General features: G+C 45.0%; 1 protein-coding gene and 1 non-coding gene across 2 annotated transcripts in view; both read right to left on the bottom strand.

Moving 5' to 3' along the window:
- The window catches only part of LOC109265427 (putative tetratricopeptide repeat protein 41), an 81,925-nt gene that overhangs the window by 44,364 nt on the left and 20,655 nt on the right, over positions 1-16,906 (bottom strand). Inside the window, 3 exon segments of the mRNA XM_053895062.1 lie at positions 504-945; positions 3,759-3,919; positions 13,214-13,428. Of these exon segments, the coding sequence (XP_053751037.1) occupies positions 504-945; positions 3,759-3,919; positions 13,214-13,428 (818 nt within the window).
- On the bottom strand, positions 8,288-8,360 carry TRNAG-CCC (transfer RNA glycine (anticodon CCC)). The gene has a single exon. It is a non-coding gene; the product is annotated as a tRNA-Gly (tRNA).

Below are 16,906 nucleotides of genomic sequence, written 5' to 3'. Positions count from 1 at the left end.
GGATTTAACCTAGATGAACCGAATTAGGTTTCTGCCATCACTTGAACTATAGGCTCAAAAGAGTTGAGTTATAGAAATAATAAAGGCCCATTTCTTAGATTCCTGAAAAATTGTCTAATATGGTTCCCTTTACAGTCAGCATAGAACTCCCTAGACAGGGTTGTTGGATTTAGCAAATAAAAACGCAGAGTAACTAAATTTTAATTTTAGATAAACAACAAATTAATTTTGGGTATAAGTATGTCCCATGCAATAATCCGGGATATACTTGTAATGAAATTATTTATTTGTAATTCAACTAATTTTTAGTATAAGTGTGTCCCATGCAATAATTGAGACATACTTTTACTAAAGGACTGTTCTTTGTCTGAAATTACAATTTAACTGGGCATCTTGTATTTTCTCTGACAACCCCATCCTTGGGCCCTCCTCCTCTGGGTGGTCCACCATACATCTTTCTCCCTGTGGACTCTAGCAGGTTGTCAATACTGGCCAAGGCCTACCTTCTCCTAAAGCCACCGTGTCTGAATTTGCCTTTTTTGGTGTAAAAGTCCAGCTATAGTCCTCAATCCAGCGTTTCAGAATCAATTCCCAGAGCTCCTGAACAGACACCACCTCCAAGTACTCCTTCAGACACCGATACTCACCTCGGTAGATTCTACATTCTCTGAGTTCATTCGCTAGGATCGTGAGTTTTAAAGGATTCAGGTTTGTTTTTTTCCTCAAAGTGGATTGGCTCTGTTGGAGGGCGTCTTTGTTGGGAATGGAGAGACGCCGCCTAAAGATGTTTAGTTTCACTTCTTTGTCTCCTATGCTAATGAACTCCACCGTCCTCACATCTGGGCGAGCACATAGCAACTTGTAGGACAGGCTGGAGGAGACAGTGCTCGTGATGAATTTGCAATGAGGAGGCAGCGAGCATGGCAGCCAAGAAAAATCTTTTGCCTGGTGGAGAAAGTCAAAGACATTTGAAAACTTTAAAGACTTTAAAACTACTTTGCTGATGGTTTTTAAACTTAGAGCAGCTAGAATATAGGGAGTAAGTAGAGGGTTAAGGGCTGGGGTGAAGGCTATTAGCGATAAGGTGGATAGTAAGCAATATGGTGATGATACCAATTCACACTCTACAGAACTATATTCACGGACTTACCCATCTGTTATGAATTTGATAGTACAAAGGTGACCTCTCAAAAGAGGTTTGTACGGGGCACCTGGGTGGCTCAGTCACTTAAGTGACTCTTGATTTCAGCTCAGATTACGAACGCACGGTTCATGGGATCGAATCCCACATCGGGCTCTGTGCTGACAGTGCAGACCCTGCTTGGGATTCTCTCTCTCTCTCTCTCTCTCTCTCTCTCTCTGCCTCTCCCTGCTCTCTCTCTCTCAAAATAAATAAACAGTTAAAATAAAAAATAAAAAAAGGTTCCTACAAGCAAGTAATCTGACAAATCTTAGGCTTCTAAAGAATGACCTATAGTGACGATCAAGGGAAATCTAAGAGTGCAAACTGAACCATTCAACTGAAAACCAGAACATTGTTTTATGATGAAGAATCTTGCTTTGTACAGCAATACTATTATAAACTAAATGGCTTTATTTTATTTGGGGATAAGATAAACACCTAATCAGATCTTTCTAGATTCCTTTAACAGCCTTTCCTACCCCTCTTTGACTAATAATCGCAAATATAATAATAATAATAACAACAGTAACTACCAAACAGTGACTGCTTACTCTGAGCCAGGCACTGAGCTGAATGTGTCTTCGGGTACTGTTAGGGATTTTTATTTTTATTTTTTTATTTTTTGATACTGTGACATTTCTGTGGGGCCTTAGAGATTCAGGAGAAACTGTTTTTCCCAAGGCAAGCAAGTCCCGGGGGTGGTGGGCAGCTTGCCTGGAACATGCCTGTCATGTGCAGACCCACAGATCCAAGAACACACCCCCACCTACCTTCTCATCTGACTCGCATTCACCAAGCCAATATTTCCCTGCCCCACATCATCATCCTGGGGCTAGGACCAGACAACTAGGGACAACTATGCCACAAAGCCTGCTGAAATTACACAAACTAGCCAATTCTGAATGGCTTCCTCTACCTTTCCCACGGGAACCCCAATGAAGGCTTTGGCCTTGGCCTTCTCCTGGCTCTAGTCTTCTGCCTCCTGACCACCCTGATACTTCCCCTGGGGCCCCGAGTGGCATGGCGCATCTCCTTCTCTCAGGAAATGTAAGTAATCGCTTCCTTCAATGCCATTGGCATCTCCGTGCCATCACTCGGTCATTCTCCTATATATCAAAGCCCAGCACTTGTCACAGTTTGCAATCTTGTCCTTATTTGTGTAATAGCATCATTAACATCAGCCATCCCCTGTTAGAATGAAAGCTCCGTTTCTCTGCAGGGACCATGTCTGACTCTGCTTGTAGTGCTTTTGCTATAGTGAGTGGTCAAGAACTATTTGCTGAATTTGTGGTGGTTGCCATGCATTAAATTAAAAAGATTATAAAACAATACGGTGTGTAATTTCATTTACGTAAGCGTCAAGGAGTGTACATAGACACCCATAGAAGAAGGAAGGCTATACTCCAAAACGTAGAAGAGTGGTGAGACTGTGAGTATACCTAATTTTCTGTTTTCTTTTTCTTCATCATATTTTCTATCAGAAACATATATTACTTACCTAATTTATAATTTACATGTTTTTAAGTTTTAGAGAAAATTCTTCACAAGGTTCCAGTGATCCAATATCAGCTCAAACAGAAGAAAAACTAAGGAGGGGCACCTGGGTGGCTCAGTCAGTTAAGCGTCCAACTTCGGCTCAGGTCATGATCTCATGGTTCATGAGTTTGAGCCCCGTGTTGGGCTCTGTGCTGACAGCTCAGAAACTGGAGCTTGCTTCAGATTCTCCTGCTCTCTCTGCCCTTCCCCCATTCACACTCTGTCTCCCTCTCCTTCAAAAATAATCGTTAAAAAAAAAAAGATAAGAAAAACTAAGGAGAGCAACCAATCAATGGGATTTGGTATGTGCATAATCAGTATAGATGACGCAGGTCATAATATACAACATAAAGAAAATACTAGGAGTCCAATAAATGCCTGATCAATGTATAAAATGGGGGGGGGGGGGTGCAGAATCAGGCAGAAGTAAAGGTCACAGTTTCCAGAACCAGACTGTCCATGTCTGAATTCTGAGTCTAACACAATCTTAGGATGTTGGACAAGCCACCTAACACCTCCATGCTCAGTCCCCTCTGTATAAACAGGGATGATGATCACAGTCTCGCTTTCATAGGGTTCTTCTGAGAATTAAATGCGTTAATATTTGTAAAGTGCCTAGAAAGGTGCCTGACCCGTTGTGTCACAGAAGTATTTGTTCAATAAAACATATAGTAGTAGCTATAAGCAATGCTGGCTATAGCTACAGATATGCAATGCAATGGAAAGGTGTTACAGGGGCGTCTGGGAGGCTCAGTCAGTTGGACATCCAACTTCGGCTCAAGTCATGATCTCGTGGTCATGAGTTCAAGCCCTGTGTCAGGCTCTGCACGGACAGCTCAGAGCCTGGAGCCTGCTTTCCTCCCTCTCTCTCTCTCTCTCTCTCTGCCCCTCCTCCGTGCTCGTTCTCTCACTCTCTCTCTCTCAAAAATAAACATTGAAAAAATTAAATAAAAAGAAAGATGTTACATACCTTCTAAATTATGGAGTTTTCTTTTTATAAAACAGTAATAAAATAGGTATTATTTTAAAAAGAGATTACCTTCTGTCCTAAAATCCCATAAATGCCAATCAATTCTTCAATTCCATCTAGGACAAGTATGCATGGCTTTAAATTGATGGAAGCAATGAAAACTTCCACAAGAAGTGAAAAGACTAAGACATTTGAGCCTTCGTTAAGAACATCAGTTTCAAGCTGAGTACCTAGAGCATAGGAATTTGTTCAAATTAGGCAAAAATGTTTCCATCATTGCTAGAATATGTTAATGGGATGGGGAGGCGGAAGGGGTTGGGAACAATGAGTGCTATTCACAGCTGTACAGCTGACACATATAGGTATATGTGTGATTAGCAGCCTAAAAATATTCAACCCAAAAGGGATAATGATATTTACCACCAGATGTCTCCTATACATTTTCAGGATTTTATATAAAAAATATTTTGTATGATCCAAAGCATTACTCTCATCTTCCAAAATGCAAAAATAGTTCATGTTACAAAGAGCTGGATGGGAAGAAAGGGAAGCCAGTCTATGCAGTCTGCGAAGTTTATGCAGCTCTGTAACATCAGGTGGCTCTTTAGGGGCCACGGCTACCACCTGGGTGGTCCAGCAGGGGCACACACGCATCATCCCCCACCACTGCCTGGTCTCTTCAGTTCTCACCCACATCAAATCTGACATAACCAATCCTAAATTACTCTATCCGCAATATTGGACGCCAGACCTTCGAATCTGTAAATTACCAGGGAAAATCATGCTATAAACCAGCAAAGGGCAAAGGATGTAATTTGAGAGGACCAACTTGCAAACTCTGATTGCGTGACATAGCAGAGAGCAACCCAAAATTGTAATCAACTGCTTAATACTTTAAGAGCATTTACTACATACAACTTTGGTCTTGCTTTTATTTTTCAAAGGCCATGTTTCCCATAGAAATTTAGGCACATTAGAATCTAGAAAATCAAGTTATGCAAAGAAGCTTTTAATGGATTTACATCTCTCAGGTGCATTAAGATTCTGTTAGAAGCATATTGAATAACTATGTTTAACAATACTTATTGGTTGCCTGTTACGTGCAAGGTTCTGTGCTCAATGCTAAAAGGAGGTAAAAATGATCTATAAATAAAGTCAAGGAGTTAAGGGAAGTGAAAATGGGTTCAGTACACACAAAAAAAACACATTTCAAGGCAGAATATGAGTCTGAAGAGTACTGGAGTGTGATGCAGAACCATCACAATGAAGACAAGCTTCATGCAGAAGACATGTGAGACGAGCTTCGGGGAATGCACAGGTAGAGATGAGGGCAAAGGAATATCAAGCAAGACAAAGCAAAGGTAAAGGTCTGGAGGTAGGAAAACACATGAGCATTCAAAAAAACAGGAAGCTGATTACAGCAGTGGAACTCAACAGGGGTGCTCTAGGAATTCGAGATGTCCTAGAACACAGGACAGTCACATACAATGCAGCTGTGTCCTGGGGTCTACCTGCTTTCACATGTTCTGCCAGACAGTCACTGGGGTGGGGGGGGGGGGAGGGGGTAACCTTATTAATGACCTCACCTAGAAACCAACTCCATTTTCATGTAAATACAAAGTAATTTTTGCACCGATTCAAAACACATTGAATTTCCTAGGAATACAACTACCATAGAAAGTGATGGAAGATTATATGTTGTTTCGTCTGAAATGATACCAAGATTTCAGAAAATCACGACCCTGATGGGAACACTGCTCATGATGTTGGAGCCTTGACTACAACACATCCATGGATGTCTGCACTAGCAGCTTTCGAAAGCATGGTCATTTTCCATGACCTGCCTACTCCACTGTGGCTTCTACTGGAATCATGTCTGAGCATTTACATATTGGAATGCATATTATTTTGCAATAAATTACTTTACCTTTCTCTTTAACATTATATTAGAGGGTTACATTGGGTTTTTTTATTGAGGTATAAATCACAAATGATACTACATTAGTTTCAGGCGTACAATATAATGATTCAATATTTGTATACACAAAATGATCACCACTGTAAGTCTAGTTACCATCTATCACTGCACGGATACAAAAACACTTTTTTTCTTGTGACCAGAACTTTTAAGATGTACTCTGACGGGGGTGCCTAAGTGGCTCGGTTGGTTAAGCTTCCAACTTCGGCTCAGGTCACGATCTCGTGGTTTGTGAGTTCTAGCTCTACAGGGGGCTCTGTACTGACAGGGTGGAACCTGCTTTGCATTCTGTCTCCCTCGCTTTCTGCCCCTCCCCCACTTGCATGCACTCTCTCTCACTCTCTCTCTCTCAAAAATAAACATTCAAAAAAACATGTACTTTTAGCCACTTTCAAAATATGCAAAACAGTATTATTAACTATAGTCACCATGCTATACATGGCAGCCCCAGGACTTACTTATTTTATAAATGGATATATTGATTTTTAAAGATATTTTGGTGTCAGAAAATGGCTATAAAATCAATGACTTGAAGATTGTATATGAATGCAAGACATAAAGGAGAAGAAAGAATCAAAACAAGATAGTCTGAGCTTGGATCACACAATTGAAAGTATTTTTCAAGAACAGGAAGAGAACAATCTTGGTGCTTCATCCTTGGAGGGTTTTATCCCCCCCCCCCCCCAAATCTTTAAAGTATTGAGATTCCAGACCTTGACTAAGTGAATTTTAGAGAAGGAGGGGTTCTGGAGATCATGTCGTCTAGTCCAAACCCTCATCTTGTAAGTGAGGAAACAGGCCCAGCAAGGTGAAAAGGCTGGAACACAGGTCATCAGGAGCTTTACAGACACTGATTTTGCTAATAGTTTTCCTGCCAGCAACACATCCTCACTCAACGGTTACTCCATCTGGGTTTCCAAGCCGCACAGGTCACCGCTGGTGGATTCTGTTTCCCAGCAGCCACAGCCACATGCGGGAGGCACGGACTGTTGACCTTTTGCATGAAGCTGGTACAGAGGCTATGTGACAAAACGGAGGTGAATGAAGCTCAGAAAATACACGCAGCCTGACAATCATAAAACATAATATCACTCATAATAATCAGCAGAAAAATAATCCCAGGCAAAAAAAAAAAAAGGAAAAAAAACCTCAAGGAAGATACAGATCTATATCTAAGTATGCAAAGGAAAGCATCGTTTCAGTGTTTTTAAAATCCTATTTGGGGTGATTAGAATTATTTTTCCTCAAAATAATATTGAAGATAGGCAGAATTACTAGTATTGGAAAATGATCCTAAACCTATCTCTTTATTCTGTTGGAACCAAACTGTCTCTCCTGAATGACAATGGCCTGTTGTCTAATTTAAATTTTTTTAATGTTTTATTTATTTATTTTATTAAAAAAAAATTTTTTTTAACATTTATTTATTTTTGAGACAGAGAGAGACAGAGCATTAACAGGGGAGGGGCAGAGAGAGAGGGAGACACAGAATCCGAAACAGGCTCCAGGCTTTGAGCTGTCAGCACAGAGCCCGACGCGGGGCTTGAACTCACTGACCGTGAGATCATGACCTGAGCCAAAGTCGGACGCTTAACCGATCAAGCCACCCAGGCGCCCCTTTTTATTTATTTTTGAGACAGACAGAGACAGAGTATGAGAGGGAGAGGGGCAGAGAGAGACAGAGACACAGAATCTGAAGCAGACTCCAGGCTCTGAGCTGTCATAGAGCCCGATGCAGGGCTCGAACTCATGAACCACAAGATCGTGACTTGAGCGGAAGTCAGTTGCTTAATCGACTGGGCCACCCAGGCGCCCCCTTTTTCTTTTTTTTTTCAATGTTTTATTTATTTTTGAGAGAGCCTATTGCCTAATTTAAATAGTAACAACTCAAGTTTTTATTTATTTTATTTTTTAACGTTTATTTATTTTTGAGACAGAGAGAGACAGAGCATGAACGGGGGAGGGTCAGAGAGAGGGAGACACAGAATCTGAAACAGGCTCCAGGCTCTGAGTTGTCAGCACAGAGCCGGACGCGGGGCTCGAACTCACAGACCACGAGATCACGACCTGAGCCGAAGTCAGACGCTTAACTGACTGAGCCACCCAGGTGCCCCAACAGCTCAAGTTTTTAAACACCCAGTCACAAAAGGTAAATTCATGGGGAGAGAAAAACAGTCAATTGGTACAATTTCAAAATACTTTGTAACAAAATGACAGAGATTAACTGATTTTTTTCACTTTTTGGCAGTGTTCTCTCTTATCATTCAATAAAGATTTATTGAGAACCTTCTGTGTCGGTCAGGCTCTGTGTCAGGCATTGAATGTGAGAATGGCCAATAAAACAGACATGGTTTCCTGCACTCCCAGGACTATAACGGGATACAGTAAAACATACAATGTCAGCATCACGTGTAAGTAGTGGGTGACGAGGATGGCAAGCTCACAGTGTTTGCAGGGATACACCCACATAAACTAGAGTACAACGGGACTGGGGCTACCCTTGCCACTTGCTCAAAGTTGGAGATGAAGGAGAGAGGCAGCCATCAGGCCCTCTTATTGAGAGGGTGCTCTTTTTTTTTTTTTTTTTTTTTTTTAAGATTTTAGTTTTAAGTAATCTCTGCACTCAATGTGGGGCTCGAACCCACAACCTCGAGATTGGGAGTCTCATGCTCTACCAACTGAGATAGCCAGGTGCCCCCGGAGGGTGCTTTTTAAATAGGGCCTTGTGGTGCCTGAGTGGCTCAAGTCGGTTAAGCAACTGACTTTGGCTCAGGTCGTGATCTCACAGTTTATGAGTTCGAGCCCCACATCAGGTTCTCTGTCAGCGCAGAGCCTGCTTCAGATCCTTTGGGTCCCTCTCTCTCTGCCCCACCCCAGCTCACTCTCTCAAAAATAAATAAACATTAAAAAAAAAAAGTTTAGGGGCGCCTGGGTGGCTCAGTCGGTTCAGCGGCCGACTTCGGCTCAGGTCATGATCTCACGGTCCGTGAGTTCGAGCCCCGCATCGGGCTCTGTGCTGACCGCTCAGAGCCTGGAGCCTGTTTCAGATTCTGTGTCTCCCTCTCTCTCTGACCCTCCCCCGTTCATGCTCTGTCTCTCTCTGTCTCAAAAATAAATAAACGTTAAAAAAAAAAAAGTTTAAATAGGGCTTTAAGGGACGAGAGGATTTCACCGACCTGAGAAGAGGAGGGGCATTCCAGTAGACGGGAGTGAAAGTGGACAGACAAGGAGAGACGGAAATGACCGGCTGCTCCAGGGAGACCACACCTGTGGCACCAAGAGCAAGAGCCCCTGGAGAAGTCACCCAGGCCCAGGGGACAAGGCTTGGCGAACCCTGCCAAGGAGTCCTGCTGGTATTGAGGGCAGACTCCCCGGTAAGTGATGCGAGAGGGCCCTGAGGAGCAAAATGTCCCTCTGTTTGTTCAAGGAGGCAAGACCGGGCAGTAATGAGGACAAGGGGCCCTGAGCTCAGCAAAGACCTGAGTCTGAACCCTTGTTCTGCCCACACACAGCTGTGTGAGCCAGCCTTTGTGAGCCCCGCTCTTTATCTGGGACGAGAATGCTGGATGCTAGGAGCATTAACTAAGATGCTGAGAAAGCCCTTAGCACAGAACCGGGCACTCAGAACGCCAATTCAGTAAATGGAACTCATTGTTATTCGGGCCGCCACCAGGGGAGGGGGGTGACAGGGGGAAGAAACAGGGAAATAAGAAAATCAGTGGCTCTCCTCGACCTTCCGCGAGGCATGTCACATTAGGAACATCAGTGGCCTGCAAGGCAGGCGAGGGGCACGGGCCGGGGGAGAGCTGGCTCCGAGCAGTTCTGTCCGCAAGCTCCCTCTATCTAGGCAAGCAGGGGTGAGGACAGAGGAGCAGAAATGTGAGCTTCACACAGGGGCCCTTTGTCGGCCCACTGGGGAGGGCAAGGCGCCTGCAGGAGCTGGAGCTGCTCACGGCTGAGGCCGCCACAGGGAGACGCCGCAGAGGAGCTGACCTCTCGGCCAGCTGCGTTCTCAGTGGCAGCTCTTCCTCTTCTGCCCACACCCACCTCACCCGGGTGAAACCCAGCTTCCTGGCTCAGGCGGCCAAGCTGAGCACGAGCACACGCTAGGCGGTACACGGTGCTCCCCCTCAAGTTCCTCCCCCCGCCCCCGCTGCGGCTACAAACTCTCCTGCATTGTGCTACCTCCTCCCTTAGTCTAGCTAATGAATAAGTTTCTTGTTTCCCTTAGTAGCCCCCACCGCTCTCCCTGCCTCTTTAGCTCAGTGAGGAATCACCATCATCATCACCACCACCATCATCATCATCGCTGCAACAAAGATAATACTAACGACAACTGAGTGCCCGGTACTCTTCTAAATTCTCTACCTGTAATCCCCTGGGTAGGTACTGTGAATCCCACCCCCCATTTCACAGATGAGAAACGGGGGCCCACACTGCGTAAGTAAACTGCCCAAGAGCACACGGCTAGTAAGCAGCAGAGCCAGGATGGAAAATGCAGGCGGGCCAAGTCCAGAGCCACAGCCTTTCCCCTCTGCCTCTGGCTGCTAATGAGGCGGGCTGTTCTCTCCGGGACAGAAGGTGTCTCCTGAGTGTCAGGTACTCATAGGCTGTTCCTGAATGCAGTCTGCTTTGTCAACCTCAAGATCTGCTCGTTTTTAAAGATAGCAGCTGATGGGGCACCTGGGTGGCTCAGCTGGTTAAGCATCCAACTCTTGATTTTGGCTCCTGTCATGATCTCATGGTTCGTGAGTTTGAGCCCTGCACGGGGCTCTCTGCCATCAGGGCGGAGCCCACTTCTGTCTCCCTCTCTCTCTGCCCCTCCCCCACTCACATCTTTCTCTCTCAAAAATAAACATTAAAAAAAAAACATGTTTTTTTGAATACAGATGGCAGCTGTTTTTGTTACGAGCTTTCAGCACCTTGGAACACACTCTAATATTAAACTAACAGTTCCCTTTGGGAATAAAATCCTAATGGCATGCTCAGTGGGGTTTATCTCATCAGCCTGGCTGGTCGGAACACCCTTGGGATGTGGCTGAGTAGGATCAGTTGTTGTCGTGTAGAACCAGTCACACCTGCTGCTACTGATTTTGGTTTTACCCACTTTACAACGAGAAATGCAACGGCAGAGAACTCACGCCCACATGTTCGCCCTACTTACTCATACCCACCACACACACAGAAAGGCACTCAAATACCTGTCCCATCATACAGAGATAATACACGTCCATCAAAACCCATTCTGCGTCCCACGTACCCAGGCGAAACCCAAATGTGCACTTGTGTACAAGCCCCAGGTGAGAAGGGATGAGTTCCCAAAAGCAGGCGGAGTCAGACATGCAAACATATGGCAGACACCTAACGACATAATAGCTGATATTTATCGGCGCTTCCTATAGGCCAAGAGCTGAGCTAAGTGTCTTTGTTTTTCCTACTTTATCTTAGTCAATCCTCTCAACTACCTATAAGACATTTTTTTAATCATCTGCATTTTACAAATGGGAAACCAGAGCTACATAGAGTTAAAATAACTCGCAGAAGGTCAGACAGCTAATAAGTAGCCACCGAGGTCAACTGCTCCTAGAACGGAGGCAGATCCCACATGATTGTTACCATTCCCCATGTACACCTTGTATCTCAAATGTCTTTCATCTAAAGCAAAACTCTTTTGATTCCCCCCAGCACCTGCTGCTCCCACGCCACCGATAATGTTCCATCTCAGCAAACAGCGCTCACTGTCTGTCTAGCTTCCCAAAGCTGTCCTCAACTCCTCCTGTCCTGCAAAACCCACATTCAACTCCTCAGCAAACCCTCAATCTATCTAAAGCTCTCTTCCTCCTCTGCTACTGTCATCCCTTGCTTGGACCATTTGCAAAAGCCTCTAACAAGTGTCCCTGCCTCCATGCTTGCTCCTCCACATCCATTTTCCCTACACCAGACAGATTTTAATCTTTGCAAAATATCAGTCAAATCATATCCCTCCCCTGCTTAAGATTTCCCACTGGTCACCCCACTGTACTCAACAGAATCTGAACCTAACATTCTGTCCAACAAAGCCCAGCCCTGAAATGGCCCCGTCTTCACCTCCGGCTCCATCTGATATGAGTCCCCCTCCTGCCCACCATGGCCCGGCCACACTGGCCTGCTTGCCCTCTCTAACTCCACTTTGCTTCTGGCTTAGGACCTGTATTACCTTAACTACTCTCTCGGCCTGGAACGTTCTTTCTTCTAATCTCCACATGGCCAGCTCCTCCTCATCCGTGAGGTCTCTACAGGGTATAGATGGCTACCTGTCCTGCAAAAGCCCATGTCCCCCTTCCAGAGCGTGGGGTTAGCATTCTGTCCCCACTTGACTCCCAGTGCAGCCATGTGGGCCCAGGGTGGCCAAGTGTTTGCCAAAAGAATGGCAGTGGGATTGATGTGGATCGATGCCAGGCCAAGGCTTTAAAGGGACAGGTGCACCTTTTCCACCCTTTTTCCCCTTCCTCTAGCCAAAGGCAGAGGACTCTGAGGTCCTAGGGGATGACACAGCCTCAAGATGGAAAAGGCCTGTGTCCCCAAATCACCACATGGAGGAAAGCCACTTGTTGCCTAACTAGGAACCCCTTACTGGACTGCTCCATGGATCAGAAATAAACTTCATTCGAGAAGCCACTGAAATGGGACTTACTCGTCACAGCTGCTAGAGATACTCTAACACAGAGACAGTCCCTGACCACTCAGCCTAACTAGCAACCTGTCACCTTATCACATCACGCTGCATGGCATTTATCATTATATGTTTCCTGTTTATCGGTTATCTGCCTTTCTCAACTGTAACGTGGTATCTATGGGAGCCGTGACCCTATTTGCCTGAAGCGTACATCCCAGAACCCAGAGAAGTGCCTGGCACAGATTAGGTGATCAATAAATATTCAGAAATGAGGGAATGAATGAGCAAGTGAGTAAATGAACCTGCTCAATAAATAGTTACTGAATCGAAGAGGAAGAGCAGTAGTTCAGAGGCATGTCCCACCTTGGAAGCCTTGCACTTGTTTCCCTTGATTGGAATGCTAGCCCTGAGATATCTGTGTGGCTCCCTCTTTCAGGTATGTATTCAAATGTCCCTTTTGCAGCAAGGCTTTCCCTGACCACACTTTTCAAGTCCTAACTGTTTACACACATGCGCGCGCGCGCGCACACACACACACACACACACACAGCCTCCCTTCTTGCTCTGTTTTCTTCTTCTTCATAGAACTTATCAAACATTGAGTTGGTTAACTCTTTGTCTCCGCCACCCCAAGAACATAAAAAACACCATGAGGGTAAGGAACTGCCCGGAATAGTGCCCTAGCACATAAAGGTACTCAATCCATTTTTGGTGAAAGAAGGAAGTAGGAAAGGAAGGAAATTTAATTCTGTGAGGGGAAGAGGTGGGTAGATTCTGCAGGTGAGACAACACGGGGGTTATGCTGGAACAAGAGAACGGCCACACGAGCAGTAGACAGAATATCTGCCCTCCAACAAAAACTTCCTGAGGTTAAAAGCTTGACTCCATTACCATAGTTTTTGAACTGCAATTCTGTGATGAAGCAATGCATCACGGACATGATGTCACTGCTTTCACAGGTGCTGCCCACAAAATGAGGGATCAGCAACATGCTCGGATATTTCTTTTTGAAATAATTCACCCAGTTGGCGATCAGAGTGGACTTCCCACAACCACGTTCTCCAGACAAGAGCAAAATAGACTTGTCAACTGGAAGAGGATTTATTCTGAAAAACAAAGGGGTAAAATGTAGTCAATATTTACAAAGGAAGGGAGGGAGAAAATATTGTTCTGCATCTCTCTCTAAGAGATAGGAAATTCTAGCTAGTCTCAACTTTGGCCTCAATGGGCTCTAAGTAAGTAATCTGCCCTCTGGGCTTTAGCTCTGCCCTGTGTAAAATTAGGACAGAGGAGAGATGGTAACCGTGGAAGGCCCTTCCAGCTACACAGATCCTAGGGTTGTCCAGTAAAAACCTGGGCTTACATCAAGGGCCCAACCTGCCCAAACGCCCAGGAGACCCTATCACACCAGCCCACCGTCCTTGTATCTGTGCTGCTAACATCCTCCCAGGGACACAGCCACCATCACCAAACTGATCGTCCATAGAACACCATATCAGGAGACAATACAAAATAGAAGCACTCATATGCCAAGGATCCCCATCGATCCTGACTACCATGACATTGCAAATGACCATGATTGTTAGTAACTCACTAAGAGGTAGTCTGCTCCTCTACCAGGGTGACTCGGCCTGTAGAACGGCAGAAAGAAGATTCCTCTGCACTGGCGTGGGCACAAGATAACTCATTGCTTAACTTCCGTAGTGAAGTACGTCCAGATATACAGAGGATTCCCAGGTATCACCGGTGTCAATACATGCAGACTTCAATCCTATTCCTTACACGCCCGTGATTTCATAAATATGTGCCTAGTGATTTTTCACGGAGGTAAGTTCCAGGGAGGCAGTTACCAGGCTTCTCGTACTCACTGTTGGATAGCTTGTGGCTGGGACAGTACTAATCGCACACTGCTGAATGAGTGAATGGCATAAAATAAGCCAGCCTGACATTCGGGTTCAGCAGAGCAAGAAGATCAGTGTGAAGAGCCATTAAAATAGAAACCTAAAGCAGGTTAGGATCGTTAAATAGAAGTCACTCCCTAAGAATTCCATCACCGTTATTATGAGTTAGGAGTCAATGTGTTATTGCTTTAATTATGTCTCCATGAAATGTGAATGGCAGAATCTGATTTTGTGTCCTATTTCCACCCTTGCCCTCTTTAGGTCTATCCTCAGCCAAGCAGCCACAGTGAGCTTGTCAAACTATGTCACATATGTCATTTCTCTGTCCAAAAATGGTAAAAGCTCAAGTCCTTACGATGACCTGTGAGACCAGATAAGACCTTCCCCCTCCCCCCATCCATTACATGTCCACCCTCGTCCCCCACCACTCTCCCTACAGCCCTGACTTCCTTCCAGCCTCTGGCCTCCCTGCCATTCCTCCTGCCTCAGCACCTCTGTGTTTGCTGTTCCCTCTGTCTGGAATGCTTGTCCAATCCATATTTGCATAGCTTGCTCTCTCACCTGTTTCCAGTAGTCAGCCCAATGCCACCTTCTACCAGACAGCCTATTCCCTTTCAAAATTTTATACTTCACTCCGTAGCACTAAAGACATCGAACCTATTACATATTTTCCATATTTATCATGTTTGTTACCTAGCTCCATAATCTAAGCTCCGTGGAGGCAGGGGTTTTTGTCTCTTTGTTCACTGCTGTATCCCGTGTCTAGAACACTCCTTGGCACTTAGCAGGTAAAACCAATGAAGGAAAAATACAAATAGAATACATCCACATAATTAGGCTAGGCTCTGAATAATTTCTTCTCAGTAACAAACGGAAAATGAAAACTTTGCAAAGCAATCTGTGGCCATTGCTCTAGATGGTCAGTTACTAAGACAATGCCTGGAAACCTCAAAAGAACGCCCCTTTCCACTACCTACACATATAATTTGGGAACTTACAGTCCAAAGCATTGTTTCCAAATGGCAAAATCCTGTTTCCACACAGCTAATTTCGAAGGACTTATTTCATTGTTGTTTTTGTTTGGGCACAGTCAGACTTGTCACTGCAGTACAATTTATCAAATTTTTCATCTACTCTGAAACGCTTAAAGTTATAACCTGTGTGAGATACAACTCACGTACCAAAAACTCATCATTGTCCAGTGTATACTTCAGCGGCTTTCACTATATTCACACGGTTGTACGAATATCGCTACTAATTCCAGACCATCTTCAGCCCCCCACAAAGAACCTCCAGACCCTCTAGGGGCCATTTCCCGTTTCCCCTCTTCTTTCATCCCCTGGCTGCCACTAACCTACTGTCTCTATTGATTTGCCCATTCAAACCTAAGGGGTTTTTTTATTGGGGGAGGGGACAGAGAGAGGGGGACAAAGGATCTGAAGCGGGCTCTGCACTGGCTGACAGACTAGACTGACAGCAGAGAGCCCGATGCGGGGCTCGAACTCACAAATCCTGAGATCATGACTTGAGCCGAAGTCGCATGCTCAACAGACTGAGCCACCCAGGTGCCCCTCAAAGGTAAGATTTTTTAAACACGTGACCTATAGATCCAAACTCCTGTAAGTTTTAAAAGCCTTGACTGAGCTCCATGCCGTATTAACCAAATAACTTGTCTTCCTCTTGGCAGGAGTTCCCGGAACCACAAAAATGGTGCTGGCTCTACACCTCGGTGAGTTGAAATGGTGGGTGCAGAGACAGGGGCAGAGGCGGCGGAGGGGGATGGTGGAGAGGGAGAGGTGGGGTGAGTGGCCGAGCCATCCCAGCCATTGTGGGTTTATTTCAAACTACAAAACTGACAGAATAAATGCGATCTGTGGTAAGAAGTGGAGGCGGAGGATGGAGAAATAAAACTGTCTCGAGAATCTCCCTATTTCTACTGACGAGACAGAGAGGGACTCTGACTTCACGCCCCAGCCTCTTCATGCCTGTGGGGGGTGAACCCATGCCTCCCGGGTGGGGAAAGATATGGGGGTTTTAATGTGGACGACGCTGTACAAAACAATGAAGGAGTGCACACACTGGGTAAGAGAACTCAATTCTGTGCACAAACACAAATAATAATGTGGCCCATAGTAGACACTTAATAAGTCTTAGCTGAATGGGGCACCTGGGTGACTCAGTCGGTTAAGCATCTGGCTTCGGCTCAGGTCACGATCTCGCAGTTCGTGAGTTCAAGCCCCGTGTCGGGCTCTGTGCTGACAGCTCAGAGCCTGGAGCCTGCTTCGGATTCTGTGTCTCCCCCTCTCTCTGCCCCTCCTGTGCTCATGCTCTGTCTCTCTCTGTCTCAAAAATAAATAAAAAACATTTTAAAAAATTTAAAATAAGTCTTAGCTGAAATCTTCATGGAATAATGAGCTGATGATGTATGTGGAAGCTCTTTGTAAAATACACGACTCTATACAGATGCATTGTTCATATTTCCTAATCCAATTTCTTCTCCTTAAAGTCTTTCCATCGTTGTCAGGAATTACTTCCAGCAACTTAGATCTATGGGGGGAAAAGGAGGCAAGCTCTACCCTCCAGAGTTAAGAATCTTCTTGAGGAGACTGGAAGAAACTGAAATAGCCAGGAAAACTTTGCAAATGCAGAGTGATATCTGATAAGGAAATTCTAACCCAAGGGT

The sequence above is a fragment of the Panthera pardus genome, unplaced genomic scaffold (assembly GCF_024362965.1).
Source record: "Panthera pardus isolate Hobbes unplaced genomic scaffold, ASM2436296v1 HiC_scaffold_6, whole genome shotgun sequence".
NCBI classification, from domain to species: Eukaryota; Metazoa; Chordata; class Mammalia; order Carnivora; family Felidae; genus Panthera; species Panthera pardus.
This window is presented reverse-complemented; position numbering and strand designations above follow the sequence as displayed.